The sequence below is a fragment of the Podarcis melisellensis genome (assembly GCF_964234715.1).
Source record: "Podarcis melisellensis genome assembly, chromosome: 5".
Lineage (NCBI taxonomy): Eukaryota > Metazoa > Chordata > Lepidosauria > Squamata > Lacertidae > Podarcis > Podarcis melisellensis.
The window spans coordinates 64,566,859-64,590,697 of NC_138537.1; the positions used below are offsets into that span (position 1 = coordinate 64,566,859).

General features: G+C 42.0%; 1 protein-coding gene and 1 long non-coding RNA gene across 3 annotated transcripts in view; one reads left to right on the forward strand and one right to left on the reverse strand.

Annotated features, from left to right (window-relative positions):
* The window catches only part of STAMBPL1 (STAM binding protein like 1), a 28,694-nt gene that overhangs the window by 2,565 nt on the left and 2,290 nt on the right, over positions 1 to 23,839 (reverse strand). Inside the window, exons 2-9 of one of the 2 annotated variants that reach the window (XM_081912983.1) lie at positions 14,160 to 14,228; positions 12,537 to 12,754; positions 9,391 to 9,466; positions 8,800 to 8,895; positions 6,456 to 6,789; positions 4,209 to 4,333; positions 2,820 to 2,957; positions 523 to 635 (exon numbers count right to left, since the gene is read on the reverse strand). In XM_081912983.1, the coding sequence (XP_081769109.1) occupies positions 523 to 635; positions 2,820 to 2,957; positions 4,209 to 4,333; positions 6,456 to 6,789; positions 8,800 to 8,895; positions 9,391 to 9,466; positions 12,537 to 12,754; positions 14,160 to 14,228 (1,169 nt within the window). Of the gene's footprint in view, positions 1 to 522; positions 636 to 2,819; positions 2,958 to 4,208; positions 4,334 to 6,455; positions 6,790 to 8,799; positions 8,896 to 9,390; positions 9,467 to 12,536; positions 12,755 to 14,147; positions 14,229 to 23,839 lie in introns of both variants that reach the window. The other variant, XM_081912982.1, reaches the window with a different exon arrangement.
* Positions 638 to 2,166, forward strand: LOC309370885. The gene is made up of 2 exons (XR_014168725.1): positions 638 to 1,425; positions 1,535 to 2,166. It is a non-coding gene; the product is annotated as an uncharacterized lncRNA (long non-coding RNA).

Consider the following 23,839-nt stretch of genomic DNA (forward strand, 5'->3'; position numbering starts at 1 on the left):
TGGGAAATGCCGACAGCGGCAAAGGCGGCAGAGGAGGAAGGAGCAGCCCCAAAGGGCTGCTTTCGGGCTGCTCGTTCCTCTTCCTCTGCCAGTTACAGCCTTTGCCGCTCGCAAGGGCAAGCACAGGAGCCTTGCTTGGCAGAGCGGCGGTGGCACTAGCAACGGCAGCAAACAGTAAGTGGGACCCAAGTATAAGCTGAGGGGAGGTGGGCTTTTTCAGTATTTAAAATGTGCTGAAAAAGTCAGCTTATACACAAGTATATACAGTAATCAAAATCTTTAAAAGAAAACAGGGACCCTGAAATTAAATTGCCACTTAAAATTGCCAATATGAATTAACAATAAGAATTAAGTCTAAGTTACAGTCCAAGTTACAATACAGTTCCAGTCCAAACCTGTACTTCAACCCTGTACTTCAATCCTTCACTTTGTCTGTAGTTCTGTAGTTTGCTGATTACAGAGACATCTTTCTGAACATTGCTGATGGATGGAGTCAGAGAGAGAGAGAGAGAAATTACTTACTCGTTATGTTTTGGTGAACAAACAATTGCAATAGCCTCCGGTAGCATTAGCTGATAAGAGCAATGTGTATGAAGATCAACACTGGATAAGAATGCCGTCTGTGTTGGATGTGTCTACAAAGAAAGAAAGGAAAATGTCTACTTAGTGGATGGATTTTTTTTTTTTAACAGATCAAGGTCAAATACAATCAAGGAGAAATCATAGTTAGTCTGAAGGCTTGTTGTATGATTTTCTAGCAACCGTTTATGTTATTTCCTTCACCCAAACAGACAGCATGACAATTCTCATCAGCAAAGAGGGTGCTTCAAAGTCATAGCAAAGGTACCTGTTGTAAGTTACTCACTGCACCATAGGTGGGCTGGTAAGGAAAGGGAAATTACTGAAAGGAACAGAAAACTAAAGCCTTTGACCATGAAACTATATCAAAGAAATAGGGGCAGAAAATGACAAACTACTACATGGAAAAATTTAATTAAATTGGCAGGTATAGGTATATAATTTGCATTGTTTTGGTCAGACATACAAACAATTTATGTACAGGAGGTGGGGATGTAATCTGTCTTTCTTGTTTGTAGCTGAGAAAACAGTGCACAGTGCTAATTGCCTGACTCCTGTGGCAATTACAAAACAGCCTCCCCAGAGGAATTTCCCCCTTGACTGACTGAAGTTTAAACTTCACCCCCAAAATGGGATGGGAAGTCCCCAAGCAAATGTTTTCTTGCAAAACTTTTCAAGGCACTTGGGGGGCGTGGGAGGCAATGCCTGGCACGTACTGAAGTGATTATTTAATTGCTTTGGCACATGTCCAACTGGCAAGCTCACCTGAGCCACTGTTCAGGACATTTCTTTGGCTTTGAGGTTGAACGTGGCATGAGCTGAACATACTTCAGCGGTCACCGTTCGGTTTCTGCATGTGCTCTGTTCTGTATGGATCCCTTCAGGCAGCACACAGCACTCAAATATAGGCCTAACATTTGCCAGGAACACTAAGGGCAGGTATGAACACTGATAGCATGATAAAAAAAACCCCAAAATGATGAGCGACAGGTCTGGGAGCATGTGCGCCCACCTCTACTCAAAGGAAAGTGAGACATATGGAATGGGAATGCACATTGAAAGTATATGCCAGTTAGTTGTATTTACCAAGGCCAATTGGGGGCGGGGGTACATTTGCAAAATAACACCAGCATTTTAATCAGGAACGCTGTGTTGGGGGAAAAGTTAACGTCTTCTCTCCCTACAGTCCTGGTCACTATTTCCCTGTGACTGCTATTTAAATTTTGAAAAGATCAGTGTCTATACCTACCTAGAGTTGCTATATATATTCTTGCAATGCCTTTTTTTTTGTATGGCTGCAGCATTTAATGACTTATTTGTTAATTTGCCTATTTGTTAATTTGCCTATTTAACAACAGTTGCATACCACTTATTTATAATAAAACATCTAAACGGTTTCAAGGTACATCAGTAAATCAGTTTAAAATAATGACAATTAACAGCAAGAAAGATTAAAACACATGACCATCTCCATGTCTGGATAGAGTTGCCTAAGCAAAAATATTTTAAACAAATGTTTTAATTAATTGAATTAAAGCTCAAAATGTGTCCTGGTTTATGGTATCCTAATTAAACTGGTAGAATATATATTTTTAATGCATCATTATCATTATTAGTAGCAGTAGTAGTAGTAGTACTTATAATGTCTCCTAAAGGATGCATCTGCCTCTTTCTGTCACACAAGAATTTTTTTGTTAAAAAAAATGGGATAACAATATGCCCTGGTATCATAAGCACTTCTGTGTAGGCATAACAAATCTGAAGATCTAGTCAACAAAAGTAGACAGACCTGTACTTGTTGAAAGATTTGCAGTGTCCTAAGGGGCTACAGAACACTTGGTGCATGTGGGTAGCAGGAAGGTTAAGGAGGAATAGTCTAGGGATAGTGCTTTCATTTTGAAAACAAACTGAATGCACTACCTTTCACTTTCCATTACGACAAGCATAAAACAATAACGAATGTGAAAAACAAATGTCAGTGCATGTGTCATGTTACAGGCAGTAGCAGACAAGATGGGTCTCCACTGAAATCCATGGAAAAATTAAACCAGAGTAAAATGGAAATAAACCAACGCAACTAAAATGAAGATAAAGCAAAAAGGACGTCGGCTTAAAAACAAAACCAATCCCCCCCCCATTGCACACCCTTAGAATAGTTTACCCAAAATATTGTTTCTGTAAGGAATGTCTTCTGCCTATTTCTTCACTGAGATCCACAGCATATTTATGTATATACGTACATGGATCCAGCCCAGAGTGAGGAGATCGTGTTGGTCTTGAACACTGAACAGCTCTTCCACATTCTCCATGTCGCAATAATCTGGCCCCGCAGACTGTTTTGGCACTATCACATGAGTAATAGTGAATTCGTTATGGGTCTGTAAAATAAAAGTGTGGCAAGATAGCTTTGGGAACAAGCACCGAACATCGACACTCATAACCATCACCATTACCAACCGGATCAGTTTTTAGTGCTCTTATCACAGTTGCTATGCTGATTTACACGAAGCGATACTCAGGTTCATCACAGTAACAGACAAAGCAGCAATGACGGAGGTCAACATTGATATTAAAATATTATATACCTGGACAAGCATTTAAAGGGAAGATTGAAAGTTGCCATATTAACTGAGTCAAAGCTTTAGTCCATCTAGCTCGGCATTTTCTACACTGACTGGAAGCATAGCTGTCAACGTTTCCCTTTTTTAAAGGGAAATTCCCTTATTCTGAATAGGATTCCTCGCAAGAAAAGGGGAAAGTTTACAGCTATGACTGGAAGTGACTCCAAGGATACAGACAGCACTTTTCCACAACCCTTACCTGCAAATGCCTGGTACTGAACATGGAACCTTCTGCATTAAAAGCACTGAGCTACAGCCAGTGTGCGCCATGCTTATGTAAAGATACGGCAGGAAATGCTACCTTTTCTTAGTATGTAATCTTATTCACACTCACTTGCGAATGGAATTTACTTCTCAGTAAACATAGATAGGGTTGGGTTTCACAATGCAGGATTTTTTTTTAATCGTCTTACTAGCCAGAATATATATTATTTTAATATCTGTGTATGTTTTCCCCTGTGTGCCAGGTTGAGAACTTTCTATATCAGCCATATTTCAGATACCATTTCGCAGTTAACTATTGGTGTAAAGTGAACATTAGGCAACAGTGTGCATTATTTATCTAGGAAGCAAAATCCAAGCAATAATAGCTAAGTGATATTTGCTATAATTTCTCTCCACTCATACATACACACAAAATCTGATATTCAGAATCTGATATGCCACAGCATTAGCTCCCACTATATTTAATATTGGTTTTCCTGCAACAAATTCTCATTTGTGTTTCATGAAAACCATTACAAAAAATCCTTTAGTGGAGGTCTTACTTCACAGCAGAATGATTTAATAGCATTACATGCTTCCAATTGCCTAAGGTAAATGATTTATGCTCCTCCCCCAAAAGGCAAACAGCAGACCATAGTTCAGTAAGAATTTCTGAGAAGTAAAGTCAATTATGTAGCACACTTACACTCCACATCTGCTTTTGCTCTGATATCAGTTCATTACAGGAAAATACAGTACTATCAAAAGAGCCTTCCCCATACAAATGTGAAGGTTCAACTGTACCAGTTTTCCACAGAGAATTCCACATGTCTCTATTCCTCTTACTGTATTTGCCTCTGCTAGCAGCAGAAATTTGTGGCAAAGATCCTTGGGCAGAACCACACTTCGCAGCCCTTCAGCTACATTGTCTAAAAAAAGAGAGAGAGTAAGATTGTCATTTATGCAGAGATAAAGGTAAGGGATGCGGGTGGCATTGTGGTCTAAACCACTGAGCCTCTTGGGCTTGCTGATCGGAAGGTTCAAATCCCCACGATGGGGTGAGCTCCTGTTGCTCAGTCCCAGCTCCTGCCAACCTAGCAGTTTCTGTCACGGTGTTCCATTGCACCAGAAGCAGTTTAGTCATGCTGGCCACATGACCTGGAAAGCTGTCTATGGACAAACATCCCTCGGCCTGAAAGTGAGATGAGTGCTGCAACCCCATTGTCATCTTTGACTGGACTTAACCATCCAGGGGTCCTTTACCTTTTTACATTTATGCAGAAGTCTACAGTATTAAAATGCTCTTATACAATACAATTTAAAAAGCGCTTGACTGACTTGAATACATGTACAAATTCGGAGGCTAATTTTTTAATAATTTATTTTGCATTTATTCATTTATTTTGGGAATTTATACACTACCTAGCTACAGTCAGAATTCAGGGTAGATATAAAGACTCTGCAAGTGACTGTCCCATTTCTAGCAGTGATTCTGTTCTGCACCTGTTTCTGTTGCCCTCTACTTATGGCAAATGGCTTATGCAACAAAGAGAGGCTGAAATTTCTATAAAATATCACAAGCTATATAGGTTGGACAGCTACTAGAGTTGCTGCAGTCTCACTTATTTGGTGTGTGCATTTTAGGATTTGAGTGCCAGTGTGATGTAGTGGAAAAGCTGGTTTGGGATCCCTGCTCAACCATGAAGGTCATTTTTTTTTATATAAAAAAATTTATTGATTTTCCCAACACATAATAAAAGACAAACACATTACAAAACAAAAACATACACCACATTAAACATATACCGACTTCCCCATACCTCCCTTTCGCTGCATCCTTATTCCAAAGTTCTTTAGCAACCCTTTGATCAGTTTATCTATTGATTCCCTTTCATTAAATTTCTTTAGACTTAATAATTACAGCTGTATTTCTCTACTTCTTACCCCTTGACATCTCAACACTCCTCAATTTTACAACAGTTTTAAAGATATAATTTAAACTTCTTCCAGTCCTCTTCCACTGTCTCTTTCCCCTGATCTCGGATTCTGCCTGTCATCTCTGCTAGTCCCATGAAGTCTGTCAACAACCATGAAGGTCATTAGCTGACCTTGGGCCGTTCGGCAACATTCCAGGATGAATGAGCAGTTATTAAACATAATTTATTGAACTTTTGGAAGCATAGTTCCAGAATCAGGGTTTCAAAGAGGTTTGAGTGAATTCAAAAGCTAAAGTTAAAGGGAAAGGAGTGATGAGGAATACAGAGAAAAAGCTTTATGAAGGTAAACTAGGGGCATGGAAGAATGCAAGCTACGTGAATGGAAGCCTGAAAGAAGGGAGATCTGAGACCCAAATATTTCCCTTCAGCAAACCAACGAATAGGGTATACTAGAAGTCAGTCACAAACACACAACATAAAGCACACCTTGACTTTGTTAGGTTGAACTGCCAATTATTTATTCATGGCTTTTCCTTTTTAGGGAAAAACCACTCAGTTCAAATGGAGGTCTGAACGAGTAACTGGGCAACCTTTACAGAGCTCCCCATCCAGAACGTGGAAACACATTTCTAACCAGATAAAAGATACCTATGTGTGTATCAAAGTTTCAGAACATACTCTATGCTGTAATATTTTAATGGTTTGGGATTTTAATCATTGGCATTGTGTAGATTTTTAGGAGAAATCTTTCATGTGCAGTGGTACCTCGGGTTACATACACTTCAGGTTACATATGCTTCAGGTTACAGACTCCGCTAACCCAGAAATAGTACCTAGGGTTAAGAACTTTGCTTCAGGGTGAGAACAGAAATCGTGCTCTGGTGGCGCGGCAGCAGTGGGAGGCCCCATTAGCTAAAGTGGTGCTTCAGGTTAAGAACAGTTTCAGGTTAAGAACGGACCTCTGGAACAAATTAAGTACTTAACCCGAGGTACCACTGTATTCCGATTTATATTGGATGCCACCTGTTGCGAACCTTAGCCACACAGCTGGCTATAGAGTCTAACAGTGCAATAACACGGGAAGAAGACAAGAACAACAAAATTGCTCTCTTACTCTGAACAGCACTTAGAGTAGCAGCTGGCTTTAAGGCCCGACTTATGGGAGGAGACTGTCCATCACTCTTGTTTGCAATTGTTGTGGGGAAAGAATTATTCAGATGTGTTGCAGTGCATGACGATAACGTGCTCCCGTCAGTCTGCTCAGATGTAATTGAATTATCCTTAGTTTTCTCATCACGGGCTCTTTCTTGCTTCTTCAGTTGATCTTCAAAGAACTGAAACTGTTCTGTTTCCAGCTGCTGTTGACGAATCTGTGCAATCCGCTTCTTCTCTGCTTCTATCAGTTTCTGTTGCTCTAGCTTCTTGAGTAATTCAGCTTTGCATTTGCCCTGAAAAATATATTACATGAAAAAATCCAATGTACCGCCCACAGTGGTTCAAACCACATTAGACATGGCTGATCCAATTGTTTAAATACTTGTCCCATTCACATTTAAAGTGGAGTACAGTGGTACCTCGGGTTACATACGCTGTAGGTTACATATGCTTCAGGCTACAGACTCCGCTAACCCAGAAATAGTACCTTAGGTTAAGAACTTCAGGATGAGAACAGAAACTGTGCTCCGGCGGCGTGACAGCAGCAGGAGGCCTCATTAGCTAAAGTGATGCTTCAGGTTAAGAACAGTTTCAGGTTAAGAACGGACCTCCGGAATGAATTAAGTACTTAACCCGAGGTACCACTGTACTATTTAAAGGCCAGGAGTGTATGTGGATGGGGAGAGTGCTGAACAAACCTTCAGCCTGTAGCTTTCCCCCTGCAGGGCTTACTTCTGGTACTGGACCTTAAGAAACAGACTTCTGGGTAAACTGTCCAATACCCTGCTCCTGGCTGCATAGCTCTCTGACCCTTTCAGTTGCACCACCCACACTTGTTTTGCCATTGCAAATGAGAACTTTTCATTTAGTAGGTCTGCCACCATCATGCATATTTTGGGCTTTGGAAAGGATCCTTTCCTCTATGAGCACAAGCATAGGAAGTGAACAATGGCAAAAATAAATAATGTCAAGGAACCGACACACGTTTGTAGCTGGCTATGATTCTTGGCCAAACTTTTTGGCAAGGAACAGTACAGTGCAGAATATGGATGCATTGCCTGTGGGCCGTACAGTTCTTGGCACCCATGTTGTTTAGGCATGGCTGCCTACTTGTGTGTGTTTGTGTTGCCTGGGGATGGAGGAAAGGTTTGCATCAATCCAGTGGAACACTTCCATGGATCAAGAGGTAACAAAGGACTTTGGTTTCTCAATAGATAGCTGATATGTTAGTGTTCAGTGTCACTTTTTGTTCATTTTTAACATTATTATTATTATCATCAATAGTAACAGTGTTACTTACCACCACTACCACAAAATGTTTAGAAGCTAAATAAATTATGTCATTCACCTATAGGGTTCCTTACTAAAGGTTTATATATTTGCCAGTTTTGTTATACAGAATATTGGTGATGGGGTACACATATAATTAAAAACACATATGTCAGGGGTTCAGGAGCAGAGGCACAGGGGAAAGAGGAAGCGGAGAGCGAAGGGGAACAATCCGAGGGCAGCGTAGGTGAGGAAGACAGTGGGGCAAGAGATTCCATGAGTCTGTCCAGTGATTCGGAAGATTCCCAGAAGGGGGCACCGATAGCCAGAGCAAGGGGGTTCCCGGGAGGGAGGGACCAGAAGCAAGGAACCAGCGGTGACTCCCAAAGCAGCAGCTGGAGATCGGGACCAGGTTCCCCACCAGAGCATAGCGGGGGAGGGGGGGAAGAGTCCCAGGTGTCAGGACCGGTTTCCACTCCAGGGGAAAGAGAAGATGAGTCAGGGCTGACCACGCCCCTGTCGCTGAGTGAGGGAATAGAGGGGAAGTCAGATCCAGTTAGCCCCCCCGAAGGAGGAAGCAGTGAAAGGAGCAGTGTAACGGTCAGGAGGAAGGTTACCGGCTGGGCCCGCGCGCCAAGTTCAAATGCACAGGCGCGCGGGACAGCCGGGAGCGCAGACTGGGAGCCAGGTCCTAAAGCACGCCGGAGGCAGGGGGAAGAATCCGGGGACTCATCAGCATCAGAAGAGTCCAGAAAGGGCAACACCCCAGCGGGCAGAAGGACCCAGAGGAGAAAGGAGAAAAGGAGGAGGTGGAGCAAGGCTAGGGTCTTGAACTGGTGTCTGGGGGGAGGAGATTCAGACGGAGCTTCAGCGGTCTAGGGTTGAGACGTAGAGCTGCACGCCGCGGCTTTGGAATCGAAACTGAACCTTAATAAAGACTTTTGTATATAACAAGAACTGGCGTTGGTCCTCTGTGAGCTGGGACCTTGGGCAGCTCTGACAGCACACAATATAAATGTTCTGGTGGAATTTACCTTGTCTTGCATATATTCCCGATATTCTGCATTATATTTCTTTAACAACTCCTTCTTCAATTCATCAGTTCTTGGAAAGGCTATGTCCTTCAGTTTCTTTGTTAGAGAGAATTAAAATAAAGAAATAAATAAGTGCATGCATGCATATAAATACTTGCCTTCCTCCCATTCCAGATCACCATCTTGATCTCATAACCAATTTGTCTATTGGTATAAAATTAAAATTAAATTCAAAAAATTTAAGGCTCAGACCTATGAACCAGCCTCTATTGACATGGCTTTTCGGTGGCCTTAACTGCCTTTCTGTTTGCTACTGATAGATTTCAAAGGTCATGATGGCACTGCTGCCTTGGTAAAATGGCTAACATAATTTAATCACGAGAAAATGTATCAAGTCTGGTCTCCATAGGAGAACATGGCTTCCAAACCCAGAGTTCATACTGTAGCCCTCAGCACCAATGGAAACATCAGCTTTTAGAGCCCAAATGCCTTTGCAGAGCTGGTGGTGCTGTTGTTATTGGTTCATGAAAAGAAAAAGAAGTCCTCTGAAATGCCCGATATTTTTATTTTTTAAAAAAACAACAACTCTACCTTCATGATATCCTGTTTTTCTGGAACTGCACATTGCTGGTAGTCTCGATGACAGGGCAGCTTTTCTACAAACAAACTAGAAAACGAGACACACACATTTTCCACCTTGCATGTCTGAGAAATATCCACAACACCATTGTTTTCCTGCAGAGACAAAAGCTGGCTGCATAAATCGTACGAGGCTGGACCTAGTGTTCCTTTTTTGATTCACAGCAGCTTTCTGTACCTTTGGATTTTAAATTACAACACTGCAGTTCTACAGTCGGTTCTCAGTGCACAATTGGTTTACTATTTACTATGCTGTAGTGCCACTCATTCTCACGCAGCTCTTCTAGAAAAATAGTGCTTCTCAACTGCAGTCAATGCTATGCTTAGAACTATAGATAATGAATAAAACAAAGCACTAGAACTATCCTTTGGTGTACCTACTTTCTTTGTTTGTTGTAACTGACAATGCAATTTTTCAATCCTTCTCTTCCCTCCATTTCAATTCTTCTTGCCTCTTTCCTCGGGAGTACTAAAAAGGTAAAGGTACCCCTGCCCGTACGGGCCAGTCTTGACAGACTCTGGGGTTGTGCGCCCATCTCACTTAAGAGGCCAGGGGCCAGCGCTGTCCGGAGACACTTCCGGGTCACGTGGCCAGCGTGACATCGCTGCTCTGGCGAGCCAGAGCTGCACACGGAAACGCCGTTTACCTTCCCGCTGGTAAGCGGTCCCTATTTATCTACTTGCACCCGGAGGTGCTTTCGAACTGCTAGGTTGGCAGGCGCTGGGACCGAGCAGCGGGAGCGCACCCCGCCGCAGGGATTCGAACCGCCGACCTTTCGATCGGCAAGTCCTAGGCGCTGAGGCTTTAACCCACAGCGCCACCTGCGTCCCTTTCGGGAGTACTAGCCCAGCACTATTTCAATACTTCAACTGAAAACAACTTCTCAAAACTTAGGCAGGTGTCCGTCTGAATACTTGTGAACATTTAGACTGAAGGACTGAGGCTGGGACCTTCTGAGTGAAAAGCTTATGACCCACCACTGAGCTTCAAGACTCTCCCATTTAACTTCTCACATGGCTTTCCCCAGAACACATAGTTGCTGTAAGACTTCTGTTTCCTTTTCTCAGATGTGAGTGTGGGGGTGGGTGAATGAGAAGGCAGCATGGAAAGCAGCTTATCTGCATCCATAATGCAGCCTATTGTGTTAAAGTATGTCTGGGAACAAAACTGGGCTTGGGGAAGGGAAAAAGACTCTGCCAAGAGAGTGCCAGAAGCAGGCACAGGTGCACAAAAGGAATTCAAAAATGGCATAGCGAGCTTCCACTCACTCACTCGCAGGTTAGGGGATGGATTAGTGACTCAGCAACAGAAGCAGGTCTGGCAGCCTAGTTTATTGACTCTATAGGAAACACTGGCAGGGCTCCCTATCCCCATTTACTGGCAAAATACTGCAGTTTCTAGTTGATGGAGGTTGCTTGCTAGAATGAAATTAGTCGTTGGCATGGCGATAGTGGCCATTGTAATTACTGGCTGCTTATTAAGGTATACATTGGTTATTTGTACTGAAGATGCATGACAAGAGTTAAATAAAAAGCTGCTCTGTGTGTGTGTGTGTGTGTGTGTGTGTGTGGAGGGGGGAACACAGCTGTATTCAAAATGCAACATGAAAGATTAAATCACCCAGCAGAAATCCCTCATCTCAGTTTGAGCCCTAGCTTTGTGATGATGCAACAGCAGCCACATAGTTCATATGTACCTCATGTCTGCACTTTCCCTGAGTTTTTACAACCATCAGTTTTAGCAAAATACTAGCTGAAGACAGGAGTCAACTCCAGCAATGCATGGTGCAGCCAAAGCTCACACATTCTGATGAGTGGTGGCCTACTGTCCTGCCTGATGAGCCTGTCTCATCTCAGTTAAAGGAAAGTCTGTCAGGCTCTTCTGCATTTGAAAAGGTCTAGAAGGTTGCAGACTGATTCCTTTAATTTTGACTGTGAAACTGGGATGTATGTCAAACATGAGGCAACCCATGAAAACAGCACCCTGTGTCTTGTTTCTTCCCTATCCCCTTTCTCAAATGCCAGATAGCCAACACTGTGCCCTCCAGATGTTCTCAGGCTATAAGTTCCAACATCCCAGCCTGCATGTGATATTCCATGCATAATATTATATCATGTCTCTCTGTATCCATGCAGATCTTTGTCAAGGGAGCTTACAGAGTAATGAAATTCTTCTGTATGTTGAATATTCTTTATCATTATGGACAGGAGAAGGGACACAAAGCTGATGTTTAAGATGGCGGCCTCAAGTTTGCTGTAACATCTAACTCCTGATTTTTGAGTGCTCCATCTTTAAACATTAAAAAAAGGAAAACTCTCTGTCCCATAAATTAACACAATGGTAGAGGCATCAGGTAAGGATGAAAGGATGTCTATTTCCAGTTCATGTAACTTTTGCATCGAGTCTATTCAGTCCAATTTCTGCGCGATTCTGCAATTTCGTTTTTTAAAAAATCATAGGAAAATGTGCATTTTCTGTACACATTTTACCGTAAAATACAATTTCAATAGTTTTTTTTACCTAAAATACACATTTTAGCCTAAAAGAGGCAGTTGAATACACATCTGAGCTAACAGCTATATTAGAAAATGGAGGGAAGTGTGAAAACGTTAAAATAACTTTGTTCTGATCTGCATATTAATCCAAGAAGTGTGAATCAGGTTGGATCACTTAAAAACATGGAGTGAACAAAAACTGTGAAAATCCCTAGCACCAGGTGAGGGTTGTGTTGTTTATCACTAGTAATGTTAACATACATTTTCTACCAGGCTCTTTGGCACTAGTGCAGTTGCATTACATGCAGCGTTCACCTCACAACTGACATGCTAGCTGGGAGAAAGATGTATTTTCCAGGTATAAAAGTAATTACTGTTGACATGCTTGGAAAATACAGAATTTTGGAAGCAGAAGTTAGGAAAGCCTTCTGTGTGCCCTGTAACAAATGAGGGCATATTTGTTGAGCTCTAAAGTCATTGCCTAACAAGACTCCTTTTTCAGACACGTTTGGAATCATTTGCTTAGCATTCCACTGGCTTAAAATTGCCGTTTCTAAAAATTAAGATCAGGTTGATATCCATAACTTCAGACCAATCCTTACGTTATAAACTTATTATAGAGAACAAAGGCATTTTCAAGATTTCCTTCTTCCAGATATACAGATGCCATGCGCTCCATCTCCACTCCAGATCTGAAGTAGCGCCGTGGAGTAATGTCTTCATTTATTGTGATGTTACAACCAAGTTTGCTTAAGGCACGTACACGCTCCTCTGGGCTCAGTGAAACATCTGTGTGGTCAGGTATAGCTGCTAGCCTTTTCTGTTAAAACAGACAGCACAAATTGCATTTCACTTTGGGTTACTGAACTTATCCAAGGAACTCGAGCTGAAATCTTGAGCCACAATTAGCAGTTGCAACCTATGGTTTCAGCAAGGTTCGATTTTGCTCCATCAGAGCTGTTGCAAAATAGTAGAGGGGAAATCCCATTAAACCAACCCCCAGCTACTCCATGCACATGCACACAACCACATTTTCAAAACCACACAACTTTCCAAAAATCATTTTGCTTAATGATGCAAGAGATGTGCACTTTATGCCCATTATGATATATTTTTCACAGCTGCTGTTGTTCTGAAATGTTGTCTTTCACATTTGTATATACGCAAGTCAGAATCAGTTGCCACTTTCAGTTGCCACTTTTTAAACCAACCGGAGCCACTCTGTTCGGCCTCTTTCATAAGCAGGATGCAGGTGGCGCTGTGGTGTAAACCACTGAGCCTTGGTCAGTGGTCCCAGCTCCTGCCAACCTAGCAGTTCGAAAGCACACAGTAGATAAGCAGGTAGATAAACAGGTATCGCTCTGTCAGGAAGGTAAACAGCATTTCCATGCGCTGTTCTGGTCTGCCAGAAATGGCTTAGTCATGCTGGCCACATGACCCGGAAGCTGTATGCCGGCTCCCTCAGCCAATAAAGCAAGATGAGTGCCGCAACCCCAGAGTCATTCGTGACTGGAGGTCCCTTTACCTTTAGCCACTCTGTTCCGCCTCTTTCATAAACAGGAATGTAATATGGGAAGTTTGAGAAATGCTTCAGGCTTAAGCAAAGGCATAGTGAGAAAGGAAGACTGCTGAAGAAAACAGCAGTCCGGCATCTCTGCCTCGTCCTCGCAATTTAAGCACATGGCATCAGGCCACCATGCTGAGAGTTTCCCTGTGTCCCCAAGTGGCAGCCAAAGATATTCTCTCACTGTGACAGTGTCTCACCATACATTATGTATTAGTAGACATTATGGAGGAGGGGGGAAAGAGGAGAGGGTGGTCCTATTTTTAGCAGCAGCCCCACATCTTCTGTCATGTCTACCGCAAGCCTTAAAAGTTGTGATTTTTAATTATGTCTGGGCCTAGCGAGGCTTTAAAGGAGTGGTTTAGGATAACTTATCAACAATGATATGATTATCAGAGGAGTTCAGTAAAAGTAAAAAAGTTATGGGCCAGATGGAGGGTAAGAAGTAGCATTCATAAACTTTTTTTATTTTATGCCAACTCAATACATTTTGGAAAGATGGACAACATGTTCCAAGGTGTATTTTGAGCTTGAGTGGGATGCTTGCTTCACAAAAAAACAGGCTCAAGCCAATATCCACACCATTCAAGCAGACATGTCTGATAAGCAGCTTTCCATGCATCATGAAGCATCAGCCCTTAGCACTTACCAATGAACTTACAGTGAATGGTTGTTCCATGTTACTTTGTGCTTGCAATCCAAGCTTACTGTTCCTCTCCAGTCCTTCCATCTAGCCACAAAAATAGAATGGGAAAAGATACAGTGCTCAACAGCAGTCTCATCCAACATCTCACGCCAATGACAAAGTTCCAAGGAAATATACTGACAATGCTGTAACCAACCAGCATTTGTCTCTTGAAATATGAATCATGAATCCATAGATTGGTACTTAAAGCACCATGGCTTTGCTGACCTGTATTTCAAAGGTAGCCATATCTTCTGGATATATACCTACCAACTGCCCTGGAAAAATTGGGACATCACATTGTTTCATGTGAGATCATGGTGGCCATTTTGAGTGCCACACTCTCACACTGCGCTCTTGCCCTCTAAAAAGTGCTTGGGGAGGTTGTGATCTGAAGCTTTCCCTGCTTTGGGGGCACATCAGGGGACTAGGATAGTTTTAAATCCAAGCCATTTCCTGGTCCTCCCCTAGCACAGCCCCAAGCCCTCCCAGGGGTCATAAGATTGCACCCTAAACAAAGAAAACAACTATACTTTCATGGTAGGCTCCTTCCTAGCAATATATCATATGTGACAATGCACTACAGCAAGAACCAAGTTCTCTGTTTTACTGCACAAAGTAAATATGTAAAGTGTAAGAAAGCATTTGTTCCTTCACTACTTTTTTCCAGGCAAGACATACACTGTTATCATGCATTGGTAGACAGTCTTTAATACACCATACCTTAGGTCTGTTGATATATCCCTTTCACCATATAAATAACAGTAGGACTAACTACTTTTGGGGGAGCAATTCGCAGCTCTACTGAAATATACCTGTACCTGATTCACATAACCTTAACTCAGCAGAAAAGCCCTTGAGATCTCTCTTCATATAAACCAAGGTCATTATCTCAGAATGTCAAGCATGGAAATATCAAGCATGTTGGAGCTTGATTCTGCAAAAAAAGCCCTGTGAGCTCAGCAACAACACCACCCCCCCAGCCGCATAAACCCTTTGAAGACAAAGAAACAAAACACAGGGTTTGAAAAAGGAACAACGTGATTAGTAACATCAACAGGCAAGTTTGCAAGCCTCACTGGTTCTTCCACCTGCACCCTGGCAGATTTAGAGAAGTGACAAAACCAGACATCGGAAATGCTATCTATAGATATCTTAGCCAGTAAAAATAAGCATATGCAAAATGCTAACTCAAATTTACTAGGACTGTGAGCTACATGCTGATATTGTTCCATATTCTTTAAGAGGTGAAAAGTTCCAGGAAAATCACCTCCCAGGTTTTGCTTTCCTTTGGGGAAGAGATTTTTATAATGTTTGGCTTATGTACAAATATGCAAGCAGAGCATACATGAAAGCAGTGGTTGTCCTAAGAGGCAATATCTACTATGCCACACCAGATCCCTGGAAAGGCGCTGGCACTTCAAGATGCTTCCAGCCTTTCATTCACAGCTTCTCTCTTTGTATCCTGCCCTGTTCCAAAAGTGGTTTCTTTTTCTCTCTTCACATGCACACACAGCAGCACATACCCCTCTTGCATCAGCTGTCTTCCCCCTTGGCAGGGCTGGTGTAATGCTCCCAGCTCTGCTAACTCTTAGTCAAAACACTCAGCGTTCTCTAACTACTTCCTAACAATTAGCTCCCATTAATGAAAAATCTATCAACCTTTCTGGACCATTAAGCAGTAATTTCGCCTTGCAGCCATAAACAGCATTATCACTTGATTATCCCAAGATGAAAGTAAGGTTTATTCCAACTGAGCAATTCATATGCACTTCAATAATCTTCCCAAAATTTTGGAGGGTGGGCTTGAAAATTATTTTGCTTTGTTGTATGCAGTGGTGCTTACTGGTTGTTATCAGCACAGTGCTATCAAGCTGCTGTACTATCATGTTTTGGAATTCTTGTGATGCAATCTCAGTGCCATGCTCTTCACTCTGAGGAGCCACAGAAATTGTGGCATACGAACCTATATTTTTATTTTCCAAAATAGCATTTGACAGGATCAGGCTAAGGTGGAACTGTAGACCGTGCAAAAATAGCTCTGCAAAGTTTCTGAAAAATCTTTTTAATAAGCATTCATCTTCTATCATCTTTTAATAGAACTGGAGCATATAACTCCAGCACTCAGCCCCCTTCATTTCAACAAAACTTGCTCTGACTGCCTAACTGGCTTTGGCAAACTGAGTTGAAGGATAGGCTATTTATAGGTTGTTCAACAATACTTTCAGTAGAATGTATTTACATCATCTCTCTCTCCTAAACAGAAGACATCTGTGTCTATAAATCGACACATTATTTTCAAAACCAAATAACAATTCAAGTCATTCTGCTATCACAACGCTGACATTATCCAATTATCTCACCGTGTGCCATCTTCCTCCAAAATAATAAAAATACTGAACACTCAGTGTCCAAATAATCTGATAGCAGAGAAAAAGCTGAGTTGGTAAAGAGTGCCCCCAAAGATCTCTCATAATTATTTCATCACCTATTCTGAAAACCGAAGTTCTCTCAGAGCCTACAGAGCCTGCAGGAGGCTGACTATATTGCTGACTGTTTCAGAGCACTTGATAAAACCTCACCACATCAAATGCAATGGATTTAGTGATAGTCCACTGATAAATGGGAACTTGTGACTTATGTGAAATTGCTTGTGTGTGTTGCTCCCTATTGAACTGTAAAACTGTACTGTTCAGAGCTGGCAGTGCAGCATCTAGGTAGTAGGAGAAGCTAGGATGGGGTGGCTAACTGTCCCTTTGGCATTCTAATCCAGGACCTCTAAGAAAACGTTTCTGATTCCCCCCCCCCCAAAAAAAAATACTCTACTGATTTTGGCAACTGTGGCAAAAAAAAAAATGGAGGTGGATGGAGGCCACCTCATCATCAGACTGCATGGATCAGCTGAGGAGGGAGGCAGTGTGCCTTTGGATGTGCATACAAGTGTGTGGAGCAGCAATACCTGTTCTAGAGGATTGGTCAAGAGTGAATGTGGCCATTGACTGAAAAAAATAAAAATGGTTAGCCACCCTTGAGCTAGATCATGTGGTTAATAGGAAGGTAAGAGCGTGGAATGCATTTAGAAGGAATTACAGGGCAAGTTGTAACTTAGCATTTGCAGGGCTGGGCTCAGAAATAGAACCTTTATTCTCTGTCATTGTTACAAAACAATCTCATAGTATACAATAAAAAGGTAGGCATTATTTTCATGCATGAAGTAACTGATTGAAGTTAATTGACTGCTCAACAGGCACTGTTTGATCAGTCAATTGTCCCCCACGCCTGTCCTAAGCAGAATACACAAATTAGCTTTGGCATTCTGGTTTGGGAGAGTTCCCTTGGCAGTGGACAAATTTACTGTCCCAGCATATTATTTTTCTCAACTGTATTTATTGAAGCTGATTGTCCCCTGCACTCTTGGCCCTGTTTCTATTACCTTCTCCAGTTTTATTCTGCTTTGCACTATTGCAAATTTTGCCTGCAACAGCTGTCATTACTCAGAGTGGCCATTTTATCTTCCTAATCCATCTGATTTATGCATAGAGGAAGCCCAGACATCCCAAGCACCACAAATCTGACGAGCCTTGCTTACATATAGAATTGCCACTTGGGTCAATTGACTGATCAAATATTGTCAACTAACTGTCCATTATTAGATGCAGTCAACTGGGAAACACTGGCCTGCGAGCTCTCCAATTGGAGAACAGCCTTTACCAAAGGTGACATGGGTTTTGAAGATGCTTGAACTCAGGACAAAAGGGAGAAAAGTGCTAAGAGGAAGGCACGCTTGGCAAACCCTCACCATGATCAACTCCTGCCCAGAAACCTACTGTATGTCCCCACTGTGGAAAGACCTATGGATCCAGAAATGGCCTCCACGGTCACTTAGAGACTCACTTTTAAAACTGTGTTTATAGAAGACAATCTTACTCGGCTGCAAGTGATCACCAAAGAAGAAGAGAAAGATGCAGTCAAATATGATCAAAGATTCCATGAAGTCAGGGATGCCACCACACAGGTGTCAGCTTAATGCCATAATGAAATTAAAGAGGTTATAGAAATTGCAGGAATGGAGATTCTTCCTCCTGGCCCTGCAGCAATTAGGGGCAAACTTGAAGGAAAGGAAAGTTTTTTCCAGCTGGCCACCTAGAGTAATTGTGGGTGGTTTTCAGCCTTTTTGAGTCCACAGTTCCCTTGACCAACTACAATCTTTTTGTGGCACCCCTGTGGAGCTCAAGAGCCCAGTTATGTCTGCCCTTGCCTGCAGAGCTGGCAGCCTCTCACCCTTTTTCGAACACCCTACCTTGTAGAGTGTTCCCTCAGCATCCTCTCCCTCTTCCCTCTCCCCTCTCCTTGGGAGTCCTCCAGGCAGCAGCTGCCGCCCCAAGGAGAGGTGCCTCCTCACACTGCCTCACAGGGGCCTGGGAAGCACCCCCTAACCAGCCCCAGAGGCACCATTTGCCTGGGGAGCTTGTAGGCAGGGATGCTGCAACAAACAGCTGTGCAAGCCTTTGAGAGGTAAAGATGTGAGGGCATTAGAGGAAGGGAGGGAAGGAAAAAGGAACAAAGACCAGTGTTGCCCCTGGCATCCCTGACCATCACTCAAGGCACCCCAGGGTGCCATGGAAGATTGGTTGAAAACCACTGATGTATCTGAACAGGAAAGCAGTCAGTTATCAGTGGCAAATACCACTGCCAAAGAATACCTATTATTCTATCTTGCTTGCTGCAGGAATGAGAATTACCTCTGTGATATCTGTTGTTAATTTATTTTATTTTAAATAAATAAAGGCCCTGATGCTCCAGGATAAAAGTAAAAGAAGAACTATTTGCAGAATAGTTAGCATTTATAGCAGAGCTTTCCAAACCGTGTGTCGTAACACATTAATGTGCCGCATGAACACTCCCTATGCTCCTCCCAGAGCTGGAAAGGGGTTAGTTTAACCTAGGCATAGGCAAACTCGGCCCTCCAGATGTTTTAGAACTACAACTCCCATCATCCCTGACCACTGGTCCTGTTAGCTAGGGATGATGGGAGTTGTAGTCCCAAAACATCTGGAGGGCTGAGTTTGCCTATGCCTGGTTTAACCTCTGGTTTGCTAGTAAAACTGAACTAGTGTCGTGGAATGATGTACATCTAAGAAGTGTGTCACCAACATGAAATGTTTGGAAAGCTCTGGTTTATAGAAACCCTACCTAGCACTGTTTAAATTTATAGCAAGTTGTCTAATGACTCCAGGCATGATTTGAGGGCACATGAGACAGCTGCCTTGGTTGTGCTACGCAGGTCTGTGCCTGGTCAGTGTCTACCTGGGAAGCCCATGTATGCTGCCTTGAGTTCCATCACAGAGAAAAAGAGGGATATAAATGTACGGAATAAATAAATATTTTTTAAAAAGTGAATTTAATTGTATCATAATGTTAACTTTCTTTTTGTAATTAGTATAAGTTTCCTATCTGCTCATGACTTTATTGTTTTAACAGTTAATGTATCTTAACATAGTTAATGTATTTGATCAAATGCTTATCCCTCATCTTCCAGCCTATATTGTGGAAATTTGTTTGTCTGATTGCTATGAATGTTATAAGCAAATTTTGCATGATGGTTCCGACGATCAAGTAGCAGGCTTTTATCTGTGTTTGGATACAAATGGATGCCATTTTGGCAGACTCAACCTTTGAAAACTGCACCAATTTGTTGGTTTCTTAGAATTCCTGAGCAATGTCAACTAGGTGGCTACAGGTTATCTATATAAGTAACTATATAAGTATCCATATAAGTTGTTCAGAACTGGGGATACTTTTTTATTTTTTCACTGTTGCAGCTTCTGAGTTTGTAAATAGTCCCATTGATGACTAGGCAAATGACTAACAGAGATAATTATTTCCTTTTATGCTGCCAGGGCACACCAAATTTCTGATACAGTGCATGTGTAGGAAGGTTGGCTAATAATAATAACAATAACAGCAACTTAGTAACTGAAGAAAGTAGACTACATGTCAAGCCAAATCAATAACACAAAGCAAACAGAGGCACACAAACATTCAACTGATACATATTCACATCAAATTATGCAGAAATGTCAAACATTAAAATGGCAGCAAACTGCATTTGAATGTACAAAGTGAGCTCTAAGATTAGCTCCATGAAAGCTTAAGCAGTTACATTATAGATGACAACATGATTAAGATATATAAGCACTTCTGTCGGTTGAAAGTACTGTAAAATCTTATTACAATCATTTAATATGTCTGCTTTCTAACAACAGTTTAGTTGATTTTACAATGCAATGCTCTGCATACTTATTCAGAAGTGACTATGGGCTGTGTGTGTGTGTGTGTAGCAAAATCATAATAAAACAGATCATACAGAGGGAACTACTTCAAGAGGGAAGTAGTTAGATCTCAGGTTACCCTGGTTGTTTATTGTGTGTAGAAAAGATACTGACGAATGCTGCCTCTGTATCAAGGTAAACCATTCCATTGATTTTTAAACTTGACTCAGAGCAAAGGTATCAAAAGAAGGTGACCTTCAGCTCATGGAGAAGAGTTCATTCCATATGCTTGTTTGCTACAAACTTCTTTAAGGTCAACTGGCATGATTATTCTAAGCATCCCATTACTTCAATACGCTCCTAATCCGCTCATAGCTAGCAGACTGGTGTATCCTCTAATAACACTCAAGTGAGCAATGGGATTTTAACCAATGGCCTGTTGGTAGGCAATACCCTTATTATAACACAAAAGTAACATGTCGTTTGGGAGGTGGGGGAAGTTTTCCCCATTTTTAAAAGGAACAGCTTATATGCAGTTCTGGTTTGTGAAACAAATATATATATGCAGTAGATACTAGTCCATAAAAAACCCATCTAATTTATTTATTAGATTGTATTCCATCCTTCTTCTAAGGAGCCTAAGGCAACATGCCCAAGACTTAACTGATATCACCCTCACAACAACCTTGTAGGTTAGATGGAGAGAGCTCAAGGTCACCTAGTGAACTGCATGGGTCAGCAGAAAATTGAACCCATAAATTTTCCTGATCAAAATCTAACATTCTGATACACCGGCTGTCAACAGTTACTGACATTTGGGCCACATCAGGACATCACGTGAAAACAGGGACCACCAATGTTGTGCCCATGGGTGCCCATGCAGCCATAAAGGCCTTCCCTGGTGCCCACCAGGTCCTATCCCCTCTCCACACAGATTTCTCTCTTGTAGCCAATAGAATAGGCTGTGGTGTATGCTTGGATGCACCGTGTGTGTGTATGTGTGTGTGTTTCTCTAGCTTGCAAATGTGCTCACAGCCCCTAAAAGGTTGGCAGCCTTGGTGTTAGATTACAGGTTAGAATTATGCATGCACTCCATAATGAGCTGCCTCAAACTCTGGGCTCACATACTCTTCTGCTCCCATCTCATGCACCCAAGAGAAGAAGTTCCAAAGTGCTTGCTTTTGCTTAACCAGAGGTTGTATTTGCAGTCTGGAACTGAGACTGTGTGTTTTTGTTTTTTTTTGCTCTTAGCTAAAAACTTAGTCTAACATTCAGCAATGACTGTGTGAAATCAGCCTTTTTGAAACTTACAATAGTGTTTGTTAGGTATTTAAGAGCTACTGAAAGAAAAATGGACATTATTCATGTATGCCACAACAGCAGCAAGAATCTTAATGGCACAAAACTGGAAGACTAGAGAAATACCATCAAAAGAACAATGGCAATAAAAGTTGATGAACTATGCAGAGTTGGCAAAGTTCACGGCCAAATTGCGTGAAAAGGACAATAGTGATTTCGAAAAAGAATGGGAACCTTTTACAACATACAGTATTTGCAGAAACGAAAAAACAAACAGACATGGACTCCCTGGCAGGTTTTAAATAAACATTTACAATTTGATTTACAGAGAACAAGAAATTTAACAATGTGACGACAACATACTATATACAAACAGCAGGATGTAACATTTGACAGAATAAACCAGAAATGGAAGCTGAGGGAAGTCAATAGGGAGGGGAGAAATTGGAAAATGAATGTTATTGATATTGGATATTTGTTATGAGGGGGAAAATAATTTAAAATTTTTTTAAAAAGAAACTAACAATAGTGTTAACCATTTGGCTGGTCTGAACTACATGACAAAAGCACTTACCGAATAATAGAATTGTAGAGTTGGAAGGAACCCTGAGGAACAACTACTTCAACCCCTTGCAATGCAGGAATATAAAGCTGTCCCATATGGGGATCGAACCTGCAACCTTGGTGTTATCAGCACGAAGCTAAGGTATGAAGTAGAAACAATAAGGGGTGTGACCTGGCCAGAAAGAAGAGCCTGATGAGCCACATTTGGTCTGCAGACCTGAGCTTCAGCACCCTGGTTTAGTGTGCCATGCAAACACAGACAACAGAGGACGAGATATTTGGACAGTATTCTCGAAGCTACCAGCATGAGTTTGACCAAACTGCGGGAGGCAGTGGAAGACAGGAGTGCCTGGCATGCTCTTGTCTATGGGGTCACGAAGAGTCGGACACCACTAAACGACTAAACAACAACAAAACCACCCAACAGATGGCCACTTTGCAAAGCCTGACAGCTCAGATCACCTGCTCGGGTTTGGAGGGGAGAGCTAAATCACAGATCCTCTTCTTCACAATCGGTAACACAGGAAGTAGCAAATGAATTATGTTCACTTCCTCCAAATGAATGTTAAGTGCTTTGTACAGTAGCCAGTCCCATATCTTGAATTACACAGAATCTAAACAGAAGGATCCAAAGCCAGAAAACATGCCCACTGTATACTTTTGAGCACATAATTTCAACCCATGTAAGGGATGTGTACATGAGGTTTCCTTCTTTACATGCACCACCCTTGTTAAATTGAAAATATATGCAATTACTTTCTTGGGCTCCATGATCACTGCAGATGGTGACAGCACTCATGAAATTAAAAGGCGCCTGCTTTTTGGGAGAAAAGCAATGACAAACCTAGACAGCATCTTAAAAAGCAGAGACATCACCTTGCCAACAAAGGTCCGTATAGTTAAAGCCATGGTTTTCCCAGTAGTGATGTATGGAAGTGAGAGCTGATCGCCAAAGAATTGATGCTTTTGAATTATGGTGCTAGAGGAGACTCTTGAGAGTTCCATGAACTGCAAGAAGATCAAACCTATCCATTCTTAAGGAAATCAGCCCTTAGTGCTCACTGGAAGGACAGATCGTGAATCTGAGGCTCCAGTACTTTGGCCACCTCATGAGAAGAGAAGACTCCCTGGAAAAGACCCTGATGTTGGGAGGGCACAAGGAGAAGGGGATGACAGAGGATGAGATGGTTGGATGGTGTTCTCGAAGCTACAAACATGAATCTGACCAAACTGCAGGAGGCAGTGGAAGACAGGAGTGTCTGGCATGCTCTGGTCCATGGGGTCACGAAGAGTCGGACACGACTAAACGACTAAACAACAACAACTGCTTAATAGAATAAAAACTTTCTACTTCCAATTAGAAAACAGACAGAGCTAGCTGCATCAAGTACCACTTAGAAACAAGAGGACAAGTTACTAGGCCAGGGGGAGAAACATGACTGCTACCAACTCTCTAAAATGACTGTGCCAAACTCAGCGCTTGCCAGCAGCAGTCACACTGCTCTCCCAAGTCAACTCATT